The sequence below is a fragment of the Drosophila yakuba genome, chromosome 2L, assembly GCF_016746365.2.
Source record: "Drosophila yakuba strain Tai18E2 chromosome 2L, Prin_Dyak_Tai18E2_2.1, whole genome shotgun sequence".
NCBI classification, from domain to species: Eukaryota; Metazoa; Arthropoda; class Insecta; order Diptera; family Drosophilidae; genus Drosophila; species Drosophila yakuba.
Window position 1 is genome coordinate 21,343,055 of NC_052527.2, and position 27,573 is coordinate 21,370,627.

The window sequence follows — 27,573 nt, forward strand, 5'->3', positions numbered from 1 at the left end:
CAAAACTATTGCGTCGGCGACGGTGCCTTGGTGACTGGTTTTACTCGCCTGGTTTGAGGCGGAACCACAGTTAGGGAAATACGAAAATCAGATATTACGTTTCCATTTGTCGTGTCCACGGTGTATGTGCTTGCTGGTTAGGCAAGAGCTGCGCTTTGGCACTGCACTCAATCAAAGAAAGCAGTGAAGACGGGAGTTGTAGCCGGATGTCGAAACGCAAAACCGGTACCCTCGCTAGAATCCTTTTACAAAAACACTACGAGGCAAATTCCCAGCAACCCGTGGACTATACTACTACAGATTAAAATGGCAAACTCAACGCAAAAACAAGTAAACTCATGTATCGGAATTGGTCTTCGTTGTTAGTGTGGGAGGTTGGGTTTGCATGACCAAAAGAAAACAGTAGAATGGATTTTGCGACATTGAATACGCGAAGGATTTGATCTCTGTTTATTCGAAAAAAAATTTAATGCTTCATCCATTGCTCTAACTTATTTAGAATTATTACGTTTCAGCCTAACATACTGGGAAGATTAAATATACCGTGTATTTCAACATTCAAGATCCGCACTAGATCTAGAACAAGAGAAAACGCAATGGTTGATTTCTAAAGTAAGGAAATCACTCAGCAGGTGGGAATGCTAGGAAGCCATTTCAAAATGTTGCTGGCATATCGATAGAAAGTGGCAAATATTAAATTGAAAATTCAAAACATATAACAAAAGTGTGGTCGTGACGAATATGTTTTTGGCACATAAATATAAACTTGCAACACAAATAATAATAAACAAAAAACCAACAGAGCATTCTATAGTCGAGTTCCCCGACTATCTGATATCCGTTACTCAGCCAGTGGAAGTTCAAAGGAGAAATTTCCACACTGACATTTTTTGGCGGTTTGTGGGCGTTAGAGTTTTTTTTAACAAATCTAGAGAAATTTGCAAGACTAACAAAAATGTGAAAGAATATCAAAAAATATTTTATGGCGTTACAGTGATTTCTATATTTTTTTACATTTGTTTTAGTCTTGTAAATTTTTCTCGACCTTCCAAATATACTTATTCCACGCCCACTGTAACGACCACAAACTGCAAAAACTGTTAGTGCTGAAATTTTTCCTTCGCACTTCCACTAGGTCAGTAACGGGTATCAGATAGTCTGGGAACTCGACTATAGCATTCTCTCGTGTTTGGATTGTTTTTAATGGTCCTTTGGCAGCCAGTTTTTTTTAAATACTTATACAATTACTTCGAGGGTTTATAAGCTTCAGCTTGCCAAAGTGAATGCCCTTTCTATTTTATATTCGAATGTTTAAAAAATACGTCATTATGTGCGAATTACAAAAATTACTCGAATTACTCGAAATACAAAAAATTCGTTTAATGTTTACTCCCAAAGAAAAGTCCAAACAATGCGATGTGTGGGCATGTCAAATTGTATGTATATATTTAGGAGTTAGGAAGACAAATTATAAAATAAAGAAAAATAAACAAAATAAATATTCAAAATTAATTTAATGGTGCGGGCGTTACAACAAGCATGCAGACGCTTCTGTCTGGTTTATACTTTACAAAGAATTTTCTATGCTCTTCTACTCTACGATAGAGCCCAGTGTCATTTCACATCAGAATCCCATCCCATCCTCCCAACAGGCTCCAACTTAACTGGTATTCTTTGAAAGCCCTCTCAAGCCAACAGCAACATTAGCAACAACGATGCAAAACATTGGGGCAAAAAGTAAAATTAAATACGAAAGCTTAGTCGCACAAAAATTCCAAATACATAGTACACAACGTGGGAAGAGTTCTACAAACAGCGGCAAATATAATAGCAGACGTATTTACAACTAGACATACAAATATTTCTAGTGGAAATCGGCAAATCATTAGCTTGGACGATACGTATCCTGGTTGAGTTTCAGAAAGTTCACTGCAGTTAATGGCAAATGTTTTACGTTATTAAAATGTAAACGTTAACGCCAGCAGATCTTGTCAGCTTTAGCTAGCGACAAACAATCTAAATGTCCAGGATTATTGGCATCAAAGTAAATGAATACCACAAATACAGAATATCTATAGCTGTTACTACAATAAAATTATTTATTGTTGGATGTGTGTGGACTTTAGTTCCATCTACTGAGGAAGTATGTGAGGAGGAGTGACAGAAAGATTGTGATGATACTTGTTGTAGGAAGGAAGAATTATAAATCCACCTGTCGAAGGAACTTTTTTTTTTACTACAATTATACACCACTCAGCATACGAATAATAAATTAAATAACACTTACTGGAGTAAGTGTTCTGTAAAAATCGGTATATATAGACAACATACATACATGTTCTTATTATACAACTAAAGAATCAGTATCATCAGGCGAAGATCCGATGATGTGAGAGTTCGTTCGCCTGTGCGTAATCAGACCACTGTTCGGCCTTTGCGGGTTGGAATTCCTGTCACGGTCTCCGCTTGCAGCTTCCAGTTGGAGTCCATCCTCATTCATGTGTCGCCTGCCGAACAGCTTATAGTCCTCCTGACTGCTGCTGCCGCTGCCCTATTACACGTTTTGTAGCCGGACAACGGTTTGATGGTGGGCGGTGCGTGGGGAGGATATTCTGGCTAGTGCGAGAGCGCGGACAGAACACCACGCCCTCTTCGTTGACTGGCTGAGCATTAGAGCGGGATCAAGCTACTGCCGCTATCAGCTGAGAGCGCCGCCATTTGCCACTACGGGATAGCTGCGGGATGACCGTGTGTGCAAGCAGGACAGCAGGTCATGCGCGGCACCGCGCTCACTCACACCGGCGCGCGCACATCACGCACGCAAACACACGGCGAACGGGGCGGTGGAGTTTTTTGGCTTCTGGCGATGCGCTCGCACTGCTTCCAAACATTCCCAGTTTCTCAGCTGCGACGGCTGGTTGTCCTCACGATTAGGAGCAGATCAGCTGCAGACTAAAGTCGGTAGTCGAGTTTCAAATTCGAGTCGGTTTTTGTTTTTGTAAACTCTGCGCGTAGTCCAGTTTTGTTTTGACTTGTGCTCGGCTGGCGTTTCGGTTTGCCTGGACGGAGCTGGGATAGGGCATCTGTACCCACCCCAATACTCAATCGAAGAAGAATCGACGTAGAAAAAGGGAGTTGGCGAAACGGATACAAAACTGAAGTTGGATCGGTAATCACCTGCCCGGCCATAAACAACACAAGGGAGCACAGCCGCATACGCATACGCGTCTCTAATGCCTTATCAGTAGCAAGCATCGTCGAGTGTCGTTGGAAGAGTCCGACAAAGGCCAACCTTTACCACTCAATTTGGATCTGATGTGCCATTCACGCGCTGTCTCGTAAATTAATGTCATAAATTAACTTTAGATTTTTTCCGCTAACCGGTGGTCGGCAGCGGCTCGAAAACGTCTTTGCCCTCGAGATACAGGGGCGGTCCCTAATCGAAACCTGTCGCCGAGATAAGTGTTTTAGTGAGTGTGTCACCCTAAGTTCCTTATATTACCTTAATGCTTAAAAGAAAGTTATAAAATAAGCGGCAGAAAATTTGTAGTGTGTGCAATAAGAAAAGGCAAGCCAATGGTGTCAATCTTTAAGACAACGCTGAAGTGATGCATGTCTGCAAAGTTATAGATCACGTTGTGCGCACACTTATTTTCGTCGGGCCAAACCGGTCATCTTATCGTGAGCAGTGTCAAGTGCCCCTTAACACATTCAGGCCGGTTCTAGAGGATTACCCAGAACCAACGTAGTACCGCAGCCCGTTTAAGAAGGCATAACACTCGCAAAACACTAGGCAAAGCCCAAACAACGACAAACATAACACGACCGACGGACATCATCCTTGGAAATAGACCTCGTGTCATTCCAAAAGACGCACATGGGCGTCTGCACCGAGGAGCGCCCTGTGATGCATTGGGTAAGTTCGGCCGCCCTAGCACATAAAATACAAAGTTACCAGCGATAAGACAAAAAAAGTAATCCACCAAGTCGTCCCAGCTCATCCAAACGCTGCCCTTTGCGATTAATATTGATCCGAGGCTGGCTGGGTTACTCGGAGTTATCAATGTCAGACTGAAAGCTTGCCTATCAACAGACAGACCCACTCGATAAGCAACACCCCTTGGGCATTTCAAAATTAAACAGTTCCCAGAAGTGTTCAGTATGGTTCAATCAGTGGCTAGTTCTTTCCTTGTTGATAATGTTGCTCGTTGCTGTTAAATTTGATTATTATTCCCCGCTTTAAAGCGCAGTACCCACTGCTTAATTTTACTTCATATTTCTTGCCAATACATTATTTATACAAATGATTTTTCAAATAGAATTCCTGGACTCTTACATGTCGATTTAGCTATTTAAAGATATTTAGACTATTTCGAAATTTAATAAATGTTTTAAGAATTTTAAAAGTTAGAAGACTAAAGAAAAGAATTCACGCCTCAGATGCACAAAGATTATTTAAAACTTTGCATCCGCTCTATTATCTACGCTTAAAAACGAGGAAAATTATTGATAATTGACGTTTGAATTAATATACAACCAAATTCTAAACTGGTATTATTTTTCAAGAAGTTATGAGTTATGGCTTAAACACAATCGTGTCAAGAAAATAAATATGTAGAGAACAAAAAACACCTGAATCTAATACGCTTATTTTTTAGGTTACTTATTTTAAAGTTTATATATTTATCGGTCATCTTTGAGAATCATCTTTGTCCTCTGAATTGAAAATTTGGGTTCCTTATTCCTATTCTTAAAGTTCATACGGACTGACGGACGGACGGACGATCATGGCCAGTCATACCTATTACATACTTATTATATTGCACAAAACTGATTTTGAATATCATGTTATGTAATAACGTGTGCCGTATCGTATTTCCTAAAATATAAGTACCCAAGTCCAAGTTCTCATATTCTGTAAAGTATTACTAACTTATTGTAGTCTGTAAAAAATTTTAAAATAATGTAAAGAGTAAAAACAAGAGAACGCTATAGTCGAGTTCCCCGACTATCTGATACCCGGTACTCAGCTAGTGGAAGTGCAAAGGAGTCTTCAACACTGACAATTTTTGGCGGTTTGTGGGTGTTAGAGTGGGCGTGGCCAATATTTTTTTGGCAAATCAATAGAAATTTACAAGACTAATAAAAAAATGAAAAAATATTATAACATTTTTTCAAAGTGTGGGCGTGGCAGTTTTGGGCGGTTTGTGGGCTTTAGAGTGGGCGTGGCAACATGAATCGACAAACTGGCGCTGCGCCTATGTCTCTGGAGTCTGTATGCCGTATCTTTCTAGCTTTAGTAGTTCCTGAGATCTCGACGTTCATACGGACAGACAGACGGACGGACAGACGGACATGGCCAGATCGACTCGGCTATTGATCCTGAACAAGAATATATATACTTTATATGGTCGGAAACGCTTCCTTCTGCCTGTTAAATACTTTTCAACGAATCTAGTATACCCTTTTACTCTACGAGTAACGGGTATAACAAACAGAAACATTTATTTGAAATATTTGTTTCTGTATTCTAAATTTTGTTCCTTAATCTTTTGCACGCCATGTTTCCTTATAGGAACAGGCAGGTTAAGCTTGGTCAAATGCCCTTAAAAATTGTTCTTAAAGTTCATACGGAATGAAGGACGAACAGACAATCATGGCCTGTTATCCTGATCAAGATTATATATGTATATATACTTTGTAAGCCGAGAAACGCTTTCCCATACATGTTACATACTTTTCAAGCAATCTAGTATAGCCTTTTACTGAAGGGTGCACTAATAACAAGTTTGTATTTCACCGAAAGTTTGTAGTTAATTCTTAACTACACACATTACTCAGATTATGTATAACGTAGATGTGCATATACCAATTTTATATTTTTTATTGGTATTCAATTGAACTTGAAATACAAATTTTCAACGCGAGTAAAGTATTGGCGACCACTTAAGGATATTCTTGTGTCATCCTTATGAAACAACGAATTGGCTTGACAACTTTTTTTATATATAGCACCGTGTATATGATGCGTTACATATCGAATTTCTACTTTTTACTATTTTTAAAATTGTTTGATATGAAACAACGCTATAATTTTAAACTACCAAATAAAATAATTGAATAAATACTGTTTTGCTGCCTAAATGCAAAGACACTTTAATCAATTCGTGTGATTTTATGTTACTCTTCCGTGTTTGTCTTCATTATTAATTTTTGCAATGTTTTCCAAATGTATGACGTGTAATGGAATCTTGTATATCCTTTGTAATATCTCTTTGAGCTGTGGAATAAAACAAAGGTAGTACATTTTACGATTTTGTTGGTGACCATTGTTTTTTTTTAAAGGTGCTTAAAATACATACATTTTATACATAATAAGAAAAGAAAAATTAAAAAAATATACCTATCGGAAGCATTTTCGACCATATAAAGTATATACATGCCAATGCTGACACACTTTTGAAAAAGGTTTTGATATTTTTTCACATTTTTGTTAGTCTTGTAAATTTATCTCGATTTGACAACATTTTTTGCCACGCCCATTCTAACAAACCTTTAACAGTGTTGAAATTTCTCCTTCGCACTTTCACTAGCTGAGTAAAGGGTATCAGATAGTTGGGAAACTCGTTTATAGCGATCTATTTCTCTTGTTCTTGCTTAAAATTGATATTAGCTGAGTTACCAGAGACTGCAATGAATGTGTGAATTTTTCAGTGTGTCGCCAATTAGATTTAAATATTACATATAAAACATATGAACATATGTTCATATTACATATGAAATATTACAATTATGAAAATTTTCACCATACTTGTATACGGAGTATAGGACTTACACACACAGCAATATGACCTGGTCTTCGTTTAGAAAACGAAAGTACACAGCAAATCTAAATAAATATAGTTTTATCTTTTATATGCACGTGATCACCATATCAAACAGAAGGAAGCGTTTCCGACCATATATTGTTGATCAGTTGAGATTCAGAATGCAGACTCCAGAAATTTAGACGCAGCGCAAGTTTGTTGACCCACGTTCTCACACCCACTCTCACGCCCCCAAACCGCACAAAACTGCCACGCCCACACTTTCGAAAAATAGTTTTTTACATTTTTTGTTAGTCTTGTAAATTTCTCTCGATTTGCCAAAAAACTTTTTGACACGCCCTCTTTAACGCCCACAAACTGCTAAAAACTGTTAGTGTTTATATTTCTCCTTCGCACTTCCACTAGCTGAATAACGGGTGTCAGATAGTCGGGGAACTCGACTATAGCGTTCCCCCTTGTTTTTATGTGATTTACATTTCTCCTATAAAAAGCCACTTAAATTGAGCCTGTCTATTAAAAACAAGAGAGAACGCTATAGTCGAGTTCCCCGACTATCTGATACCCGTTACTCAGCTAGTGGAAGGGAGAAGGAGAGTCTTAAACACAGTTTTTGGCGGTTTGTAGGCGTTATAGTGGGCGGGGCAAAAAGTTTTTTGGCAAATCGATAGAAATTTACAAGACTAATACAAAAATGAAAAAATATCAAAACATTTTTCAAAAGTGTGGGCGTCAGCTTTGGGCGGTTTGTGGGCGTTAGAGTGGGCGTGGCAAAAAGTTTTTTGGCAAATCAATAGAAATTTACAAGACCAATACAAAAATGAAAAAATATCAAAACAGTTTTCAAAAGTGTGGGCGTGGCAGTTTTGGGCGGTTTGTGGGCGTTAGAGTGGGCGTGGCAACATGAATCGACAAACTTGCGCTGCGTCTATGTCCCTGGAGTCTGTATGCTTAATCTCAACTTTCTAGCTTTTGTAGTTCCTGAGATCACAGCGTTCATACGGACGGACAGACAGACGGACAGACGGACAGACGGACAGACGGACATGGTCATATCGACTCGGCTATTGGTCCTGATCAAGAATATATATACTTTATATGGTCGGAAACCCTTCCTTCTGCCTGTTACATACTTTTCAACGAATCTAGTATACCCTTTTACTCTACGAGTAACGGGTATAAAAAGTAGTAGTAGAACCTGGTTTTATAATAGATCCAAACAGAAAACATAAAATAGATACCGATCAAACCATTTTAAGATACTTAACAATAAACCCACCCATAACGTAGTCCTTTTAGCTTCGATTTTTTTATCCGATCGTAATGTTTTGCAGGACACCAGTTTTTTCTCTTTCGTGTGCTTTTTTGTTTGGGGGTTTGCCGGCAATGCCATTCTATTATTCGTGTTTATTGAACTACGAATAATAAATAAAATAAATGTTTTTATACTCGTTACTCGTAGAGTAAAAGAGTGTACTAGATTCGTTGAAAAGTATGTAACAGGCAGAAGGAAGCGTATATTCTTGATCAGGATCAATAGCCGAGTCGATCTGGCCATGTCCGACTGTCTGTCCGTCTGTCCGTCCGTCTGTCCGTCCGTATGAACTACAAAAACTAGAAAGTTGAGATTAAGCATACAGACTCCATGGACATAGAAGCAGCGCAAGTTTGTCGATTCATGTTGCCACGCCCACTCTAACGCCCACAAACTGCCACGCCCACACTTTTGAAAAATGTTTTGAAATTTTTTCATTTTTGTATTAGTCTTGTAATTTTCTATCGATTTGCCAAAAAACTTTCTGCCACGCCCACTATAACGCCTACAAACCGCCAAAAACTGCGTTTAAGACTCTCCTTCTCTCTTCCACTAGCTGAGTAACGGGTATCAGATAGTCGGGGAACTCGACTGTAGCGTTCTCTCTTGTTAAATATATATATCTTTCTAATGCCTACCAATATACAATTTTTTTTATAATATTCTAAAGATTCTATATATATATTATACATGCGAGTTCATTTAAATTTTATTTTTTCCTAACGAAGAGAATTACATTGTTGTTATTTTTTTTTTAAGAATTTGTAAATAAATAATCAAAGAATCAACAGTAAAAATTTGGGTTCATTTGCCTAACTAATACCTTCTTTTATTTAGGCCAACAGTCAAAAGTTGCAAACTTGTACTCATACTCGCCACTGTATCTATATCTATATTATATTTCTATAATTTGTTATTACTATGCCCTTTACTCTTTATTATGCCCTTTTTGCAACGTCCACTCTAACACCAACATTTTTAAGAGTTTGATCGATAGAACCGAAACCGTTTTTCTACTACAATTTCTACCAAATTTGGTTCTGGGTATCGACCTCTTGGCTTTAAGATGTCAGTCAACCTAAGATATCGCCCTTAAGCTTTTCTGCCAATCATTTGAAAGGTCTCTTTACGAACTTGGATCACTTTCCTATGTTTTTAATGATGCAATGAGGTAGCCTAAACATTCGAGTCAGCATGTCGAAATTTTAACGTAAAATTAACTTCCAAAATAGGCATGAAAACTTTGTACAAATATAGCGTAATTTCCCCCTTAGGTAAAAACATGTTTCCAGGGCACAAACATAAGAATTGCTCAAAAACTGTGTATTGCAATAAGGGAAGATTTCTTTTTCCATGTAAACTGTCAGTTTTTTAACCCAAAAGAGGTAGTTGGGGATAAGTAGGCACACATTTGCAATCTATTTTCGACTAATTAATCAAAAATAAGCAAACTGGAGCATCGACGATTCGTGCTGACAGCCCAGGCGCGGAGATAAGAGAGGAGATAGGGCGGAATATGTGCCTCACGGATACTCTTTTGGTAATAAAGTGCGACGCCATGTCTACACTCTGTGTTCACTACATGGCCAAGGCCCAACGTGTGCGATTTTGTTGTATCTTCAATGAATAAAGCTTCAAGATGAGTTGCGATAGGAGGATGCCAGATGAGCTGGATGGATTCGGTCGGGAAGTCAAGTAGGATGACGCTGGTTGTTTCCCATATGTTGGCGATTCCTAAATGTCGCGCAGCGCTTTCTGGGAATATGAAAAAGTCTTCTCATTTTAATTGAAAGGAACTTTGCGTTTCTCTTTGTATTTGCCGTCATCTATATTGAAAATAAAATGCAGCATTAACAATAAAATCCCATAATATTACCCCGTAGATAAGGACTGTCTAACCGTTTCTTTGGCCCTTGTATAACATCAACATATCAGCTTACTAATTCCAAAGACTGTTTATTATACCCGTTACTCGTAGAGTAATAGGGTATACTAAATCGTTGAAAAGTATCTAACAGGCAGAAGGAAGCGTTTCCGACCCTGTAAAGTATATATATTCTTGATCAGGATCAGTAGCCGAGTCCATCTGGCTATGTACGACTGTCCTTATGAACGTCGAGATCTCAGGAACTATAAGCTAGAAAGTTCAGATTAAGCATGCTGACTCAAGAGACATAGACGAATCTCAAGCTTGTTGACCCATGTTGCCACGCCTACACTATCGCCCACAAACTCTTAAAAAATCTTTTTATATTTTTCCACATTTTTGTTAGTCTTGTATATTTCTGTCGAGTTGCCAAAAATTTTGTTGCCCCACAAACCGTCTGTATAGAAATTTCTCTTCGCACTTTTACTAGCTGACAAACGGGTATCAGATAGTCGTGAACTCGACTATAGCTTCTCTCTTGTTGTGTATTCGGTTACAAAACTGAAGCATACATAAAAGCCAAAACACCTCATAAATTCGTCCCTTACCGTTGTAAGCAAAGTATTCATTGATTTTCTGTTGTTGTTAATTCGCAGCGTCTTGTATATGTGTTTATTATATATTATCAAAATTATTTCCGAGTCAATTTGGCCAAGTCCGCCTGTCTTTCCGTAGAAACGTCGCTATCTCGGGATCCGGTGCCGCCGCTGTGTCCGTTTTCCGTGTAAATCTGTTCTTTTAAAACAAGTAGTGCTTTCTTCGCTTTACAAACGTTTTAAAAGTACATAGCTAATCATTGCTTATTTATTACAAATGCTAGAGCTTGGAAACAAGAATATTGATAAATTAACCTATACAATCCTGTTCTGTCGTGTATTCCTAATTAAAACCATATTGCAAAATTCCTATCAAATTGAAACCCTAAATACAATAAGGTAAATTTGTACTCATGATAAATAAATTAATTCATACACTGCATAACACCACAAGGCAAATACCAAATTATGTTTACTATCGGATCGTTCTTCGGAAAAGGAAAGAACTCTAATTTAAACTCTCTAATTCGTTGAGAATTCGGTTTTCGTTTTCTTTTTTAAACGGACAGATTGCAGCTCTGTCAGAAACTTAAACAGCTAAAAAGTTCAGATTAAGCATTCGGTGAGGCCTACGCTGTACAAGATAGTATAAGAACCCCGCCACCCGCTCTAACGCCCAAAAACCACTTAAAACTTTCACACCACACATTGCATACGTCATCTCATTGTATTTGCCATGCCAATTTCTATCTATTAGGACCACAACATCTTTGAAAACTATGGTTTCTTGTATTATCTTTTACAAATTACTATCGATATGAAAAGGTATATGAAGGGGATATCCTCTTCGCACTCCCACTCGAACTGAGTAACGGGTATCTGATAGTCACGGGACTTGACTATACCGTTCTCTTGTTTTCGTAGTTTAATTTATGTTTTTAAGCTTTTTATATCTCACTGTATCTCACGTGTCTACCTGAGGCTATAACTTGAAAATTGTTATATACTTTAAGGCAAACCTAAAGAGTTTTCAACATAACTTCTCTGAAAAATCGTAATACGAAGTGTGTTTATATCCTAAAACGATTTTTTTTCACATATTAATTGTGCATAATTTATTTTTTCGAAAAATATAGCAGCAGAGCGCAAGATTTCTTGGGCCCGGCGCAAGGGAGAAAAGTCCAACACCACCTGTAGCACATCAAGGGAGCAATCAATGTGGCAGTGCTGCAGGTGCAAATAACAATCACCCATTGTTTCGCGCTTGCTCCTCATCCTCTTGTCCAGATATTTGTGATCATAGTACAAAGCCATTTGGCAACGCTTACGGCACCGAATCATTTAGAAGGTAAGGGAGTCAATTGCGCTCTAATCCCACCACTTAAGGCATATGCAATCCTCCAGCTACGAAACAGCCGATCGTGCTACCTTCGAGGACGCTGCCGCCAAATTCTCGATCAGCCGCAGTCGAACAGACTGCACGGAGGTCAGCGACGAGACGACGTCGGGCATATCATTCAAAACCGAACCCTTCGGACCGCCCAGCAGTCCCGAGTCTACAAACGATAGCAAAATAACGCGCAGCCTCGACGACTGCTCCGGCTGCGGACGGCAAATACAGGTGAGTTTGTAATAGATAATTTCTAAATTTTGATTTAATTATTAAGAAAAAAACATAAATATAAAAATGTCAAGAAAAAGAGCAATATTTTCAAAAACTATTACTAAAACTAAACTAAACTAAAAAAAGTTCATGGGTTATTTATTCAATCACGCGCAAAGAATAGGTTTTTTTTCATGTATTAATTATAACCTGATGAAACTCGACATGTTTGGGTTCTTGGATCGTTGTATAACAGTTTAATTAGTCGTTTCAAGAGATGCTATACATTCCATGTTTATATTCTATGTTAATATGTAATTATTTAGATATATGAAAAATCAATTATTGATACAATTTTACGGGAAATGCATTGATATATAATATATTTATCATTTAAAAAATACTATCTCCGCTATTCTAAGGATCGCTTCTACCTCTCCGCTGTGGAAAAACGATGGCATGCAAGTTGCCTACAGTGCTACGCCTGTCGGCAGCCGCTGGAACGGGAATCCTCATGCTACTCACGTGACGGCAACATTTATTGCAAAAACGATTATTATAGGTAAGTCACCAAGCCTTTGGGTCCAGGGTTAGACTATTCATTGAGAGAAATTATTATACCATACGAAATTGTGGATGAACGTCACCCGCGGAGCCTTTGGGAAGCAGTCCAAAGTGGGGTACTGAAGTGGGTCTGATGAATTAGATAACGCCGAGACTGCATGCCAAAACATTGGCCAGAAAATTATAGGAAAACACGCGAGAAGAGTTTCTATGCAAGCGGCTGCCTTATGATCCCATCACCGTCATTCTTTTGCTCCACTGTGCGAAGTCTGAGCGACGGCAAATGCGATCGCGAATTCGCAAGTGGAAGCGGACCGCAACGAAGATACCAACGGTCCAACCGTCCGGACGTCCGCTTATCCGATGGCTGAGTGGCTTTGCGTGTGTTCTGCTATTTGCTTTCCACTGCATTCCCAAGAACACTAGCTTACCTGATCACGCCTCCACTCCGCAAGACTCGCCATTTCCAGCCAAGAAAAGCTGGGACGTGAAGCTTCGCTAGTATTGCCAGTCTGGGTGGGTTTCACAGGCAGCAATACATTCGCCCACGTCGCTCCTGTAGGAAACTGCAGCCATGCGATTTCACGCGTCATAGCTGTCACGCGAGCTCCTAAAATGATCAGTGCGAAGATTTTAAAAATGGGTTACAATTACCCAAAAACTCAGCACCCACCTGAAGCGTAGCTTCGCTCGCTGGAGTCTTTACTTGTATAATTGTAGGGGTTCCTTCAGACATGTCAGTCCGGTGGCGAGCGGTAAATCGGCAAGGCGGCAAGCGGTAGTAGAGGCTACACCTGTAATATAGATCCGAATAAGTTTCCCATTCATGAGTAAACGCCTGAGCTCAAAAGGCATAAATCGTATGCAAGTCACGCTCGTCACTCGTATTTCCTCTCAAATGATTCTTGTGACATTTATTACCGCTCCATATTTCAAAATAGCCGTCGTTGTAGTGGGATCCGCAGTTGCAGCCCCTGACTGGGATTGGCTGCGAGGCTCACTGGATTTGTGGTCTGTATCTGCGTGTTGCGAGTGCTGCGACTGATCCCCAGATTCCAGCAGCGCGACCGCCGCGCTCCGCTGACAACCGCAGAAGCGGGGTCGTGTTTGGAGAGTTAGGGGCGCCTTGTCTTGTCGTACACAATTCATTTCGCCGTAATGTTTCATTTTGCTTCATCCCGGCGGCGTCGGTTGGTGCGGGTCATTATCAATCACATAGACTCACCCTGCCCAAATTTTCCACATTCTCCGTTGATTTATACTGCATATGTCAAATATGACTTCTCCCGGTCGAATTGGAGAAGAGCTAGTGGATTTTATATTAGCTGAATCTAGTTGTTTGAGGGGTCGCGGGTGAGCCAAACCATGAAGGGACGCGCATCGCCGCATCCACCGAAATAAGGCTGTTTTGTTTATTTTAAGTGCACATTATTTTTAAGAACTTGCGCGGCGAAACGCCTTAAGTGAGAAATTGGAGGGGGCGTGGGTTTGTTCAAATAGTAATTAAGTCACTTTGAAAGAACGTATATTTATTGCCTGGTAACGAATTATTCTGATTCAATATGAAAAATCTCATTGTAAGAGTCTTTTGACAAATTTGTCTCACTGCGTTCTTATACTTCTGATAATAATTTAAATTTTAAGTATTAACTAAACGGATATTCATTTTTGTTGTGGAAACCCAAATTCCAAAGTGTGCATCAATCAATCTGAATTAAAACATTAAAAGTCAAAGAAGAGTATAATTTTATTTCAAGGTCAAAATTTTATTATTTTAAACATGAAAAAGGTTGTTTCCTGAAACAGTAATCGGTTACCCGCTGATAAAAACTTCAAAATTTATAAATATGCGCTTTTTCGCATTTGGAAGCGTTTGCGACCACAAAAATAGTTTACATATGCTTGATCAGGCTCAATAGCCCGTCGAGTTAGGCCATGTCCGTCTGTCTGTCTGTCCGTATGACTGGCGATATCTTAGGAATTATATTAAGTTGACATTAAGCATGTAGACTCCAAAAACATAGACGCAGCGCATGTTTGTTTACCCATGTTGTCACGCCCACCATAACGCCCACAAACCGTCCAAAACTGCCACGCCCACACTTTTGGAAAAGGTTTTAATATTTTTATACCCGTTACTCGTAGAGTAAAAGGGTATACTAGATTCGTTGAAAAGTATGTAACAGGCAGAAGGAAGCGTTTCCGACCATAAAAAGTATATATACTCTTGATCAGGACCAATAGCCGAGTCGATATGACCATGTCCGTCTGTCCTTCTGTCCGTCTGTCTGTCCGTCCGTATGAACGCTGTGATCTCAGGAACTACAAAAGCTAGAAAGTTGAGATTAAGCATACAGACTCCAGAGACATAGACGCAGCGCAAGTTTGTCGATTCATGTTGCCACGCCCACTATAACGCCCACAAACCGCCCAAAACTGCCACGCCCACACTTTTGAAAAATGTTTTTATATTTTTTCATTTTTGTATTGGTCTTGTAAATTTCTATTGATTTGCCAAAAAACTTTTTGCCACGCCCACTCTAACGCCCACAAACCGCCAAAAACTGTGTTTAAGACTCTCCTTCTCCCTTCCACTAGCTGAGTAACGGGTATCAGATAGTCGGGGAACTCGACTATAGCGTTCTCTCTTGTTTATTTTTATACCCGTTACTTGTAGAGTAAAAGGGTATACTAGATTCGTTGAAAAGTATGTAACAGGCAGAAGGAAGCGTTTCCGACCATATAAAGTATATATATTCTTGATCAGGATCAATAGCCGAGTCGATTTGGCCATGTCCGTCTGTCCGTCCGTCTGTCCGTATGAACGTCGAGATCTCAGGAACTACAAAAGCTAGAAAGTTGAGATTAGGAATACAGACTCCAGGGACATAGACGCAGCGCAAGTTTGTCGAATCATGGTATCACGCCCACTCTAACGCCCACAAACCGCCCAAAACTGCCACGCCCACATTTTTGAAAAATGTTTTAATATTTTTTCATTTTTGTATTGCTCTTGTAAATTTCTATCGATTTGCAAGAAAAACTTTTTGCCACGCCCACTCTAACGCCCTCAAACCGCCCAAAGCTGCCACGCCCACAGTTTTGAAAAATGTTTTGATATTTTTTCATTTTTGTATAAGTCTTGTAAATTTCTATCTATTTGCCAAAAATCTTTTGGCCACGCCCACTCTAACGCCCACAAACCGCCAAAAACTGTTCTTCGCACTTACACTAGCTGAGTAACGGGTATCAGATAGACGGGGAACTCGACTATAGCGTTCTCTCTTGTTTTTATTAAATTTGTAAATTTGTATCGATTTGCCAAAAATAATGTTAAACTTTCTCGTTCGGAATCTTACTAGCTGTATAACGGGTATCAGAGAGTCAGGGAACTTAACCATGGCGCTCTCTCTTGTCTTATTTTTTGTTATCAGTGCATCCAATATTATCAGATTAGTGCATTCATTTTCGTATATGGTTGTTCTTAAATACGTCAGAAGAAAGTATAATTATAAAGGTATGATCAGTTTTGCGTACTATCGTCGCATCTGAAATTATAAAAATAAATTATTAGCTAAGACCTGCATGTTTCCATATTACTTAAAACATCTTATAAGAATTTTTCTTTAACAACTTAATTGTCCTGTAAATACCTTATATACCTTATTTTATATAATGAATGAATCCTCTTAAAACTTTAAGCCCTTAAACCTCCATGAATTAACAATTACAGTGGGTGTGGCAAAAAGATGTTTGGAAAATCGAGACATATATACAAAACTAACAAAAAATGTGAAAAAATATTAAAAGATTTATTTAAAAGGGTGGGCGTGGGAGATTTGGGCGGTTTTTGGGCCTTAGGGTGCAGATCGATAGAAATTTACGAGACTCATAACATAATGAAAAAAATATCAAAAATGTGTACATCTATTTCAACTGCTGAATGCAGCTTTTAAGGTTCACCTCCCAAGGCAAATATTTGTATGCAGAAAACACATTTACTTCTGGTACTGCCAGTGCTGATCGTAATCCCATCGGAACCCTCACCAGACTGGCATTCCACTAACGTTCATTGTACCTGTTTGGCTTTTCGATTCTCACTCTTGTTGTGGACGCCAGCAGAATTAATGCTGAGAAATAAAATTTTCGCTGTCACCTGCATCATCCACATGTGCATCTGTTTGTATGTATGCACCGGCCACTAATAAAAATCTGGGCAGCAAGTGCTTATCTCTCGCGATGATGTTGTGCTGATGGCACAGCAGATAGGACGGTTAAGCCAGCATCAGATTGCGGGTAGGATGATTTTGGCAGCCATAAAGAATGTTTTGGGGTAGAGGCAGTGTCATAATTTGTATTTCGTATGGTAGCTTTTGTATTTATACCCGTTACTCGTCGAGTAAAAGGGTATACTATATTCAGTGTGTAACAGGTAGAACTAGCGCTTCCGACCATATTAAGGTATATATTCTATATTCTATAGCTTAGATCTGGATGGATGTCTTCGGAGACATTTCCTCGTCTTAATCAGCGTTGGGCACTCAACCAACTAAACGGAGGATGTCTAAGATGACCACAAAACAGACAAGTTAAAATAAATTTTCGGTTAAAGAGTTTACAGTTTCAAAAAGTCAGCGATGCGCAACCGGTTTATTGTAGTAAGTAAAAGCAGCTGACCGAGCATCGAATTTATGGCCTCTCTGAAATTCTGGCTTATGCAATAAAATAATATTTTACCTTGTAAATAGAAAGGGAGGTTTGGACCTAAAGAATTCATTAAATGAGTGAACTACAACGACAGAGCTGAAATATATTCGTGATGAAACTAAAAAGCCACAAAAAGAGTCCCTGTAGCCCACAACAATGGCACATCAGCTGAACGATTCAATTTATGTTGAGTTTTTATGTTCAGGTCACCGCCTCTTAGGGTAACAACCGGTAGGAAAAGATCACAGTAAAAAATTAATTTGATTATGTGGCTGAAAGCAACATGCACCTACTTTACACACTCTGATGCACAGCAATAAAGGTGGAGAAAAGCACCGTGTTTTTATACCCGTTACTCGTAGAGTAAAAGGGTATACTAGATTCGTTGAAAAGTATGTAACAGGCAGAAGGAAGCGTTTCCGACCATATAAAGTATATATATTCTTGATCAGGATCAGTAGCCGTGTCGATCTGGCCATGTCCGTCTGTCCGTCCGTCTGTCCGTCTGTCCGTCCGTCTGTCCGTCCGTCTGTCCGTCCGTATGAACGTCGAGATCTCAGGACGTACAAAAGCTAGAAAGTTGAGATTAAGTATACAGACTCCAGGGACATAGACGCAGCGCAAGTTTGTCGATTCAGGTTGCCACGCCCACTCTAACCGCCCAAAACTGCCACGCCCACATTTTTGAAAAATGTTTTAATATTTTTCCATTTTTGCATTGGTCTTGTAAATTTCTATTGATTTGCAAGAAAACTTTTTGCCACGCCCACTCTAACGCCCACAAACCACCAAAAGTTGCCACGCCCACACTTTTGAAAAATGTTTTGATATTTTTTCATTTTTGTATTAGTCTTGTAAATTTCTATCTATTTGCCAAAAAACTTTTGGCCACGCCCACTCTAACTCCCACAAACCGCCAAAAACTGTCCTTCGCACTTACACTAGCTGAGTAACGGGTATCAGATAGTCGGGGAACTCGACTATAGCGTTCTCTCTTGTTATTTTATGGTCTCAAAAACAGCCACTATTGTCTAAACCGGCCAACTGGACGCTTCTTATTTTTTGGGCAAATGACTATATGATAAATAATAATTCAGAGCAAAAGGTCGTTAAGTGTAGATATATCTTACAATCTCATTACTCTGATTATACATTTTAAAATAAACATAAACACACATAAATAAGCTTGCATATTTAATATCTATTCGTTGTTCGGGAAGAAACCGTGATATAATACTCGTTACTCGTAGAGTAAAAGGGTATATTCGATTCGTCAAAAAGTATGAAACAGGCGTAAGTGTAGTAAGAGGTATAATAGACGCATTGACCCATGTTCCCACGCCCACTAACAGCCCAAAACTGTCACGCCCACCCTTTTGAAACCTTTAATATTCTCTTTTATTTTTTATTAGTTTTTTTTTTAAATATCTATGCCAGGCCCACACTTTTGTAAAATATGTTGAAATTTTTTCTTTCTTTTTTAGTATTGTAAATTTCAATCGATCTGCAGAAAAACTTTTTTTCACTTCCAAACTAACGCCCACAAACCACCAAAAACTGCCGCGCCCACACTTTTAAAAAATATGTTGATATTTTTACATATTTGTTAGTCTTGTAAATTTCTCTCGATTTGCCAAAAATCGTATTATTTAATTTAATTTATTAAATTTTTGCAGATTTTTAAGTTGATTTACATATGTTTATTATTAAGAAGTTGAACACTTTTATAGCATAGCCGCCTCGACAGACATTCTGTAAATTGGTTTGGGAAACAAGATAGAGACAATAACGTAGGATAGGAGGTCGGGTTATATATAAAATGCTTAATGTCTATATCCAAACATAATTTACGCCGAGTGTGCGTTTGCTAACTCATTCAAGAAACTTTATTCCCAGATTCGTGGTATCAGGCACAAACCAACAATAGGGTGCTAATCCAATATCTATTAAATAAAATAATAGACATCATTTTATTGGGAATGGGGCTACGATTCATGGAAGCGGGAAGAGTTATTTACACAGGAAAATAAATTTTCCAAAAAGTCTTAAAATAAGATAATGTATAGGTCCATAGATTATATAAAAAGAAAACTGAACACTTCAAAAAGTTAAGTGGATTTATTGATGCACACTCCTGGAAGACATGGAATCGTTTTATACGGCCAAATCAATTATACCTGCCACATAGTTATATTATTCCAATCGAATATAGTAAGCTATATGAGTAAAGAAAGTATTTATTAGGTACCCTTAGTGGCTGCAGAGATCTTTTTGAGAGTATTCTTTTCTAAGCAGCTGCATGCAGAGCACACGAAATCAACGGACCGCAATTCCACCTTTTTTCTTGCAGTGTAATACACTAAAGTCTTTTCTATGAAACTCTTAGATCGGTCCAGAGTTCTCAGTTGTAGTCAAAACAAAACTAAACACGCAAATCTTAAAATGCAAATAATTATTGTATACGTTTAAGCAGCATGTCGTCGAGAACCTAGAATTATCACCGCGGGACGTCATCATCAGTAGAAGCAGGGGGAAAATAGGGTTTCAACTAGGGGCTGGACGGCGAACGAAGCGCTCTCACGATAGCTGACTAATAGAACGGGAAGCCGCCGCTGTTGGCGGTGGCATGGTGTTGGCAAATCTGCTGTAGTTGTTCCTGGTTAACTTATACATGTGTAATAGGAAGAGCAAATCCCAGCGGGTGGCTCTTGAAACCTCATCATGCAAACCCTCAATGCATTTCAAATGCTCTCACGTTACAAAGCTTGCCGTCCTCTCCTTTTTCTTCCCCTTCCAAAACAAGCCCGGTGTTACCGCAGCGTCCACCCGGTCTACAATTCGCTTTGCACTTCAGCGTGCGTAGCGTTACTCATATGCCCTCAAAAAAGAGTTCAGCCAGCCCTCTCCCACGACTTTGGAATTCATCGAAAGGCCGCGAGTGGTGGTGAAGCGTTCGAGTGGATTGTCGTAGCGCTTGGCCACGATCCTGGAAGACATCCAGCGTTTTTCATTAATTTAATCAAATTACCATTACTCGTAGAGTAAAAGAGTAGATTCGTTGAAAAGTAAGTAACAGGCAGAAGGAAGCGTTTCCGATCATATATATATTCTTGATCAGGATCAATAGCCGAGTCGAACTGGCCATGTACGTATGAACGTCGAGATCTCAGAAACTATAAAAGCTAGAAAGTTGAGATTAGGCAAACAGATTCCAGAGACATAGACGCAGCGCAAGTTTATCAATTAATCTTGCCACGCCCACTTTTACGCCCACAAACCGCCCAAAACTGCCACCCCTACACTTTTGAAAAATAATTTAATATTTTTTCATTTTTGTGTTGGTCTTGTAATATTCTATCGATTTGCAAAAATAACTTTTTGCCACTCCCCCTCTAGCGCCCACAAACCGCCCATAGCTGCAACGCCCACACTTTTGAAAAATGTTTTGATATTTTTTCATTTTTGTATTAGTCTTGTAAATTTCTATCGATTTGCCAAAAAACTTTTTGCCACGCCCACTCTCACGCCCACAAACCGCCAAAAACTGTTGAAGTGTTGAAGACTTTTACTAGCTGAGTAACGGGTATCAGATAGTCGGGGAACTCGACTATAGCGTTCTTTCTTGATATACCCGTTACTCGTAGAGTAAAAGGGTATACTAGATTCATTGAAAAGTATGTAACAGGCAGAAGGAAGCGTTTCCGACCATATAAAGTGTATATATTCTTGATCAGGATCAATAGTCGAGTCGATCTGGCCATGTCCGTCTACCCGTCCGTCTGTCTGTCCGTCTGTCCGTCCGTATGAACGCTGAGATCTCAGGAACTACAAAAGCTAGAAAGTTGAGATTAGGCATACAGACTCCAGAGACATAGACGCAGCGCAAGTTTGTCGATTCATGTTGCCACGCCCACTCTAACGCCCACAAACCGCTCAAAACCACGCCCACACTTTTGAAAAATGTTTTGATATTTTTTCATTTTTGTATTAGTCTTGTAAATTTCTATCGATTTGCCAAAAAGCTTTTTGCCACGCCCACTCTAACTCCCACAAACCGCCAAAAACTGTCAGTGTTGAAGACTCTCCTTCGCACTTCTACTAGCTGAGTAACGGATATTAGATAGTCGGGGAACTCGACTATAGCGTTCTCTCTTGATTTTAAAATGTTGACGTGGTGAAGCTGTAAAAAAAGTGCGTTTTTTACAAACTATTAGAAACATCCAAAATTTCCTGTCTGTTCCCTGACCTGGAATCTACTACATACATATGTATGTACATACCATTCGTACATTTTTAGCCTTGCGGAGAGTTACTTGACATTTAACAATTTTATTTATATGTATTATATTTACAATCCGAGTACATATACAAGAGAGAACGCTATAGTCGAGTTCCCCGACTATCTGATACCCGTTACTCAGCTAGTGGAAGGGAGAAGGAGAGTCTTAAACACAGTTTTTGGCGGTTTGTAGGCGTTATAGTGGGCGTGGCAAAAAGTTTTTTGGCAAATCGATAGAAATTTACAAAACTAATACAAAAATGAAAAAATATCAAAACATTTTTCAAAAGTGTGGGCGTAGCAGCTTTGGGCGGTTTGTGGGCGTTAGAGTGGGCGTGGCAAAACGTTTTTTGGCAAATCAATAGAAATTTACAAGACCAATACAAAAATGAAAAAATATCAAAACATTTTTCAAAAGTGTGGGCGTGGCAGTTTTGGACGGTTTGTGGGCGTTAGAGTGGGCGTGGCAACATGAATCGACAAACTTGCGCTGCGTCTATGTCTCTGGAGTCTGTATGCTTAATCTTAACTTTCTAGCTTTTGTAGTTCCTGAGATCACAGCGTTCATACGGACGGACAGACAGACGGACAGACGGACATGGTCATATCGACTCGGCTATTGGTCCTGATCAAGAATATATATACTTTATATGGTCGGAAACCCTTCCTTCTGCCTGTTAAATACTTTTCAACGAATCTAGTATACCCTTTTACTCTACGAGTAACGGGTATAATTACTCTTGACGTGCTTTTAATAATGCTAGCTTGGAGAAGATAGTATATTTTCTAGTTTTGTGCATCGAAATTGTTTAGACGTGTGATCCCCTAAGTGCTGTAAGTGGGGCTTTGAGAGGCAGCGAGAACAAGAGCGACCAGAATGTGTGTGAGAGAGTATCAGATTTCGAGAGCTCGAAAACAAAATCATATATTAGGCGTTGTCACTTTGACATTTCGCCTGCTCTTTTACATGGCAATAATAATAATTCATTTTTCTCGCCTTCTCTGCCCGGCCCTTGCGAGAAGAGGCGTGTCATGGTAGTGTATGTGGCTCGAAATGAACTTAACTTCGTCGAAACTGCGGTCTGGGTCATTTTTATGAGTTGGTAGCTACGACCGCGTCGCCGTCTTCTGCATACATGTTTAATATTATTTATGGGTCTTGCGTACAGCGCAGCAGCACAAGGTACATACACATTCGTACAGACGTATGTAGTTGTAGATTCTCAAGGGCCTTTCTGGAGACGGAGCCGCACTGACTCGTGTAGCGACAAGATGTGCGACATGGGGATGTGACAAAAATCTTTCTGTCACATCCCAAATAATTTCAACAAAATGAAAACACAAATGCAGAACGGTAACTGGAACGGGTAAAAGAATAGGGAAGGGATGAAAATGCCATCTGAATATGATAAATTCGGATGGAATTGATGTTGGCTCTGACTTTTCCGTTGGCTCGATTTTTCTGTGTATATCTCGCAGGATCCAATGCAGCCAACTGCGCCAATTATTTTGATTAATGCCAAAGAAATCGCGTGTCTCAGTAATTTGATGTTGGCCCTCTTTCAACCCCTGCATCCGCGTTCCAGAGGAGCGCTCCCAGGGATTCCATTCAATCTGCTAGCTTATTTCTGACACGGACGCAGCGACTCCTCAATGATTACGAGCGGACGCTGGTAATCTTTGATCTGTCATTTGCGAAAGTGAAAACAGTAGCCGGGAATGGATCGAATGCGTACCAAGACAACATCTTCAGCATCGTCATTATCATGGCAGGGATGGAAGGGATGATTGAAATGACGATGAGCAGGCGTTTGTGGGCAGTTTATTGGACTTGCTTGTGTTACCTGTGCGAATGTGATCAGTCGGTAGCCCGACTGACATATAATTACTGTTCCTGTAGCTCTGCCCTGATTTCTTCAATAGCTTGAATGCCCAATTATTACGCGTACCTAGATCCCATTCTCTAAAATCTTACTGATATGACAACCCATATTATGCCTCACAGTTTTTTTGGTACTCGCCGGTGCTCGCGGTGCCTGGCATCCATCAGCTCAAACGAGCTGGTCATGCGCGCCCGAAATCTTGTCTTTCACGTCAACTGCTTTTGCTGCACTGTCTGCCACACGCCACTGACGAAGGGAGACCAGTACGGCATCATCGACGCCCTCATATACTGCAGGTATGTACGCGTTCCTAGTAAGAACAAGACACGTCACTACTAAAAGAACCCATAGGTCGCACTACAGCATAGCGAGGGAAGGGGATACCGCCTCATCCAGTATGAGCGCCACCTACCCGTACAGCGCGCAGTTCGGTTCGCCCCACAACGACTCCTCGAGCCCGCACTCGGACCCTAGTCGGAGCATTGTTCCTACGGGCATCTTTGTGCCCGCGTCCCACGTAATCAACGGACTGCCGCAGCCGGCCCGTCAAAAGGGCAGACCCCGCAAGCGCAAGCCCAAGGACATAGAGGCGTTCACCGCTAACATAGGTATGTTGTAAATTTCCAGCTCATTCTCGATCAGGTTGCCGGCCATAAAAGAGGCTACAGGCGGTCGAAGCCTTTATGGCTACAACTTGGAGGATCTGGAACCGCCGCGAAATCTGGATACTGGCGCCATTAGAGCTGCAAAAGCACCAACTTTTATGTGTCTGCCTCATAAAATGCGGAAAACGCTGTAAAAAGAAAAAACTACAAGGCTCTCTGGATTGATTGCAGATCTCAACACTGAGTACGTGGACTTTGGCCGAGGCTCGCACCTAAGCTCTTCATCGCGCACCAAACGAATGCGCACCTCGTTTAAGCATCACCAGCTGCGTACCATGAAGTCCTACTTTGCCATTAATCATAACCCAGATGCGAAGGATCTAAAACAATTGTCGCAGAAAACTGGTTTACCAAAGAGGGTCCTACAGGTGAGTAATTCCACTTTCTAGATCAAGAAACCAGTTAATAACAATCACGCACTGGCTATTCTGCCCCTGTATAGGTCTGGTTTCAAAATGCAAGGGCCAAATGGCGCCGCATGATGATGAAGCAGGATGGAAGCGGCTTACTAGAGAAGGGCGAAGGCGCTCTGGACCTCGACAGCATCTCCGTGCACAGTCCTACGTCGTTTATATTGGGAGGACCCAACAGTACTCCGCCACTAAACTTGGACTAACGGATGCTCAGGAAAAGCGAAAACAAAATGATAGTGTCAAATAAACTAGGCACCTCCGACATCATACTTTCTTATGCCAGTTTATTCGCGTGCCTCATTTATAGTCACAGACCCAGTTTGAGTACTAGATCCGGAGATTTGTTTAGATCAAGCGCAGCTAGCTCTTGAATGCTATGTGCTCGTCAAATAGGAATCAATTTGAAAAGTATGCCTTGTGTTCAAGTGTGGAGTGTTGATTCATGCATATGCACAACACCTCGGAAAGGATTGACTAGCAAATGGCTGGCAGTTCAAATGCACAGAAATGATGTATTTTTGTATTTGCCTCTCAACCGTTGCCACCACTACATGTCTCCTCCTTGTCCCCCATGTTGTTTTTATAGATATACCGTTCACTTGTAAATATGTAATGTAATCACTTTATTTTAAACGACCCATATTAACCTGGCTACCCCTGTATTTTGTATTCTTTTAAAGCGCAGAATATCAATTTGGTACATTGGAAATATGAATCAAAAGAAGGTGGATTTTTTAAAGATTACCAATATGTAAAGCTATTATAATAACATAACAAATAAAACAGCACTTAGTTAAATTACAATTTGTTTTAACATCATTTTACTAGTTATGTTATCGGGAAGTAGAATTTTTAAAACATTTACAGAAAAAACGAATCAAAATATGACTAAATACGTATAAATTTTTTTTAAATATTTTCAAATTATAATGTTCGATCTTATAAAAGCAAAACAGCATTACCGTCTGATTCGTCTGAAACCGCCAATGATTATTACCCTGATCCTTTATGCAGATAAACACCGAACACGCTTTTGTTCAGTGACACGACTACAGGATACCAGTTGTATTTTAAAATACATTTTCTGTTAAATATACATCTGAGGACAGGTCATGTCCTGCATCATATGTAATTCCCACTGGCAATGTTGTTAACAAGCATTCACCTTGTGGATAGATAAAAAAATTCAGATTTTAATATTGTATTCAAGAAAGGAAGCGTGCCATTTTTTTTGTATACACATAGGTAAAAAAAGTTTGACGCCCATTTTAAAGTGCACATGCGGTAGACGAAGAACGTAACACTCTCTTTTAAGCCAAATTTAGTATACTCCAATGTTCTACGACAAACGGGCCGATTGTGAGCTATAGTAAGTTCAACTGCAGCTCCATCTTTTTTTGATTCATATATGTATAATGGTGTGAGAGAAAACATTTTATGGCGTATATAGTTCAAGCTTACATACTTAGAGTACAGTGCCCAGAACGCGCTTAAAAATACCTAAAACGGGTTGTTAAAGAAGTCCCATATGTATAATTCTCTAGGTACATGGATATTGTTAATATATTATTATTTTTATTTAAAGAACTCGCAAAACAATATGTATGAAGAAATGTGCGTAAATCAGCGTACAATGAAATGCAGATGCATTCGTATTATATATATGTAACTAATATTTATTGCCCAAATTGAATAGTTAGAGACGAATTTAGTTTAGAGCAGTCTATACAATAAAGTCCATATGTACATGTAGTATTACGTTAAAGTAATAGCTTCGCTCAAGCATACGACCAGGCTCGTAAGCTATTAATACGAAACTGTCATTATATTCAAATCACTAAACACTGAGAGATTTGTACTTACATATAGTTAACTCATAAGTCTAACCATAGAAGCTTAAATAAAACTTATTCAAGCAACAAGCTAATTGTTTCAATATGGGTCCAAAAGAAAATGGAACACAAGAATGATCATCCGCATTTATAGTCGAGTTCCCCAACTATCTGATACCCGTTACTCAGCTAGTGGAATTGCGAAGGAAACATTTTAACAATAACAGCTTTTTTGTGGTTTTTGGGAGCTAGAGTGGGCGTGGCAAATAGATACAAATTTACAAGACTAATAAAATAATGAAAAAAAAAGCAAAGCATTATTCAAAATTGTGGGCATGGCAGTTTTGGCCGGTTTGTGGGCGTTAAAGTGGGCGTGGCAAAATGGGTAAACAAACTTGCGCTGCGTCGATGTCCCTGGAGTCTGCGTGCTGAATCTCAACTTTTAAGCTTTTATAGTTCCTGAGACCTTGACGTTCATACAGACGGGCATGGCTAGATCGACTCCGCTATTGATCCTGATATATATATGTATATATACTTTATATGGTCGGAAACGCTTCCTTCTGCCTGTTACATACTTTTTAACGAATCTAGTTTACCCTTTCCTCTACGAGTAACGGGTATAAATTTAATCAAATAAATTTACAATTTTTCAAATGTATTGGAAGTGTGACTGCTTAGTAGTTTGGTCGTGGCAGCGCTGCGCGGTTTGTAGGCGACACATTGGCATATCGATCGAAATAATGAAACAAAGAAAAAAGCAAGCCTCAAAACAAGAAAACAATGCTATAGTTGAGTTCCCCGACTATCAGATACTTAGCTCGTGGAAGTGCGAGGGGGAAATTTCAACACTGATAGATTTTGGCAAATCAATAGAAATTTACATGACTAATAAAAAAATATCAAGACATATTTCATGGCAGCATGCGTAGAGGATATCTATTTTTAATGTATTTGTAACGTACAAAAAAAAAACCCTGTAAACTACCATTATTAATAGAATTCTCATTCCATCATTATTAATG

At 39.5% G+C, this 27,573-nt stretch overlaps 1 protein-coding gene across 2 annotated transcripts; it reads left to right on the top strand.

Annotated features, from left to right (window-relative positions):
- The first annotated feature begins 2,886 nt into the window (after positions 1-2,886).
- LOC6529106 (protein apterous) lies at positions 2,887-26,638 on the top strand. 2 transcript variants are annotated; one of them, XM_015198683.2, is made up of 8 exons: positions 2,887-3,916; positions 11,742-11,950; positions 12,007-12,223; positions 12,628-12,767; positions 23,761-23,934; positions 23,990-24,246; positions 24,475-24,671; positions 24,746-26,638. In XM_015198683.2, the coding sequence occupies exons 1-8, from the start codon at positions 3,878-3,880 to the stop codon at positions 24,917-24,919; spliced, it is 1,407 nt and encodes a 468-aa protein (XP_015054169.1). In that variant the 5' UTR covers positions 2,887-3,877; the 3' UTR covers positions 24,920-26,638. The 2 variants fall into 2 exon arrangements, with proteins under 2 accessions (XP_015054169.1, XP_002090119.1); XM_002090083.3 differs by having other exon boundaries at positions 2,888-3,916; positions 11,739-11,950.
- Positions 26,639-27,573: the final 935 nt, after the last annotated feature.

What these genes read in the sequence shown, in the direction of transcription:
- LOC6529106 (XM_002090083.3), top strand. Translation starts at nt 3,878, where the DNA reads ATGGGCGTCTGCACCGAGGAGCGCCCTGTGATGCATTGG. An exon ending in GCTGCGGACGGCAAATACAG is followed by an intron (nt 12,224 to 12,627) that starts GTGAGTTTGTAA and finishes CGCTATTCTAAG; the next exon opens with GATCGCTTCTACCTCTCCGC. An exon ending in TGCAAAAACGATTATTATAG is followed by an intron (nt 12,768 to 23,760) that starts GTAAGTCACCAA and finishes TATGCCTCACAG; the next exon opens with TTTTTTTGGTACTCGCCGGT.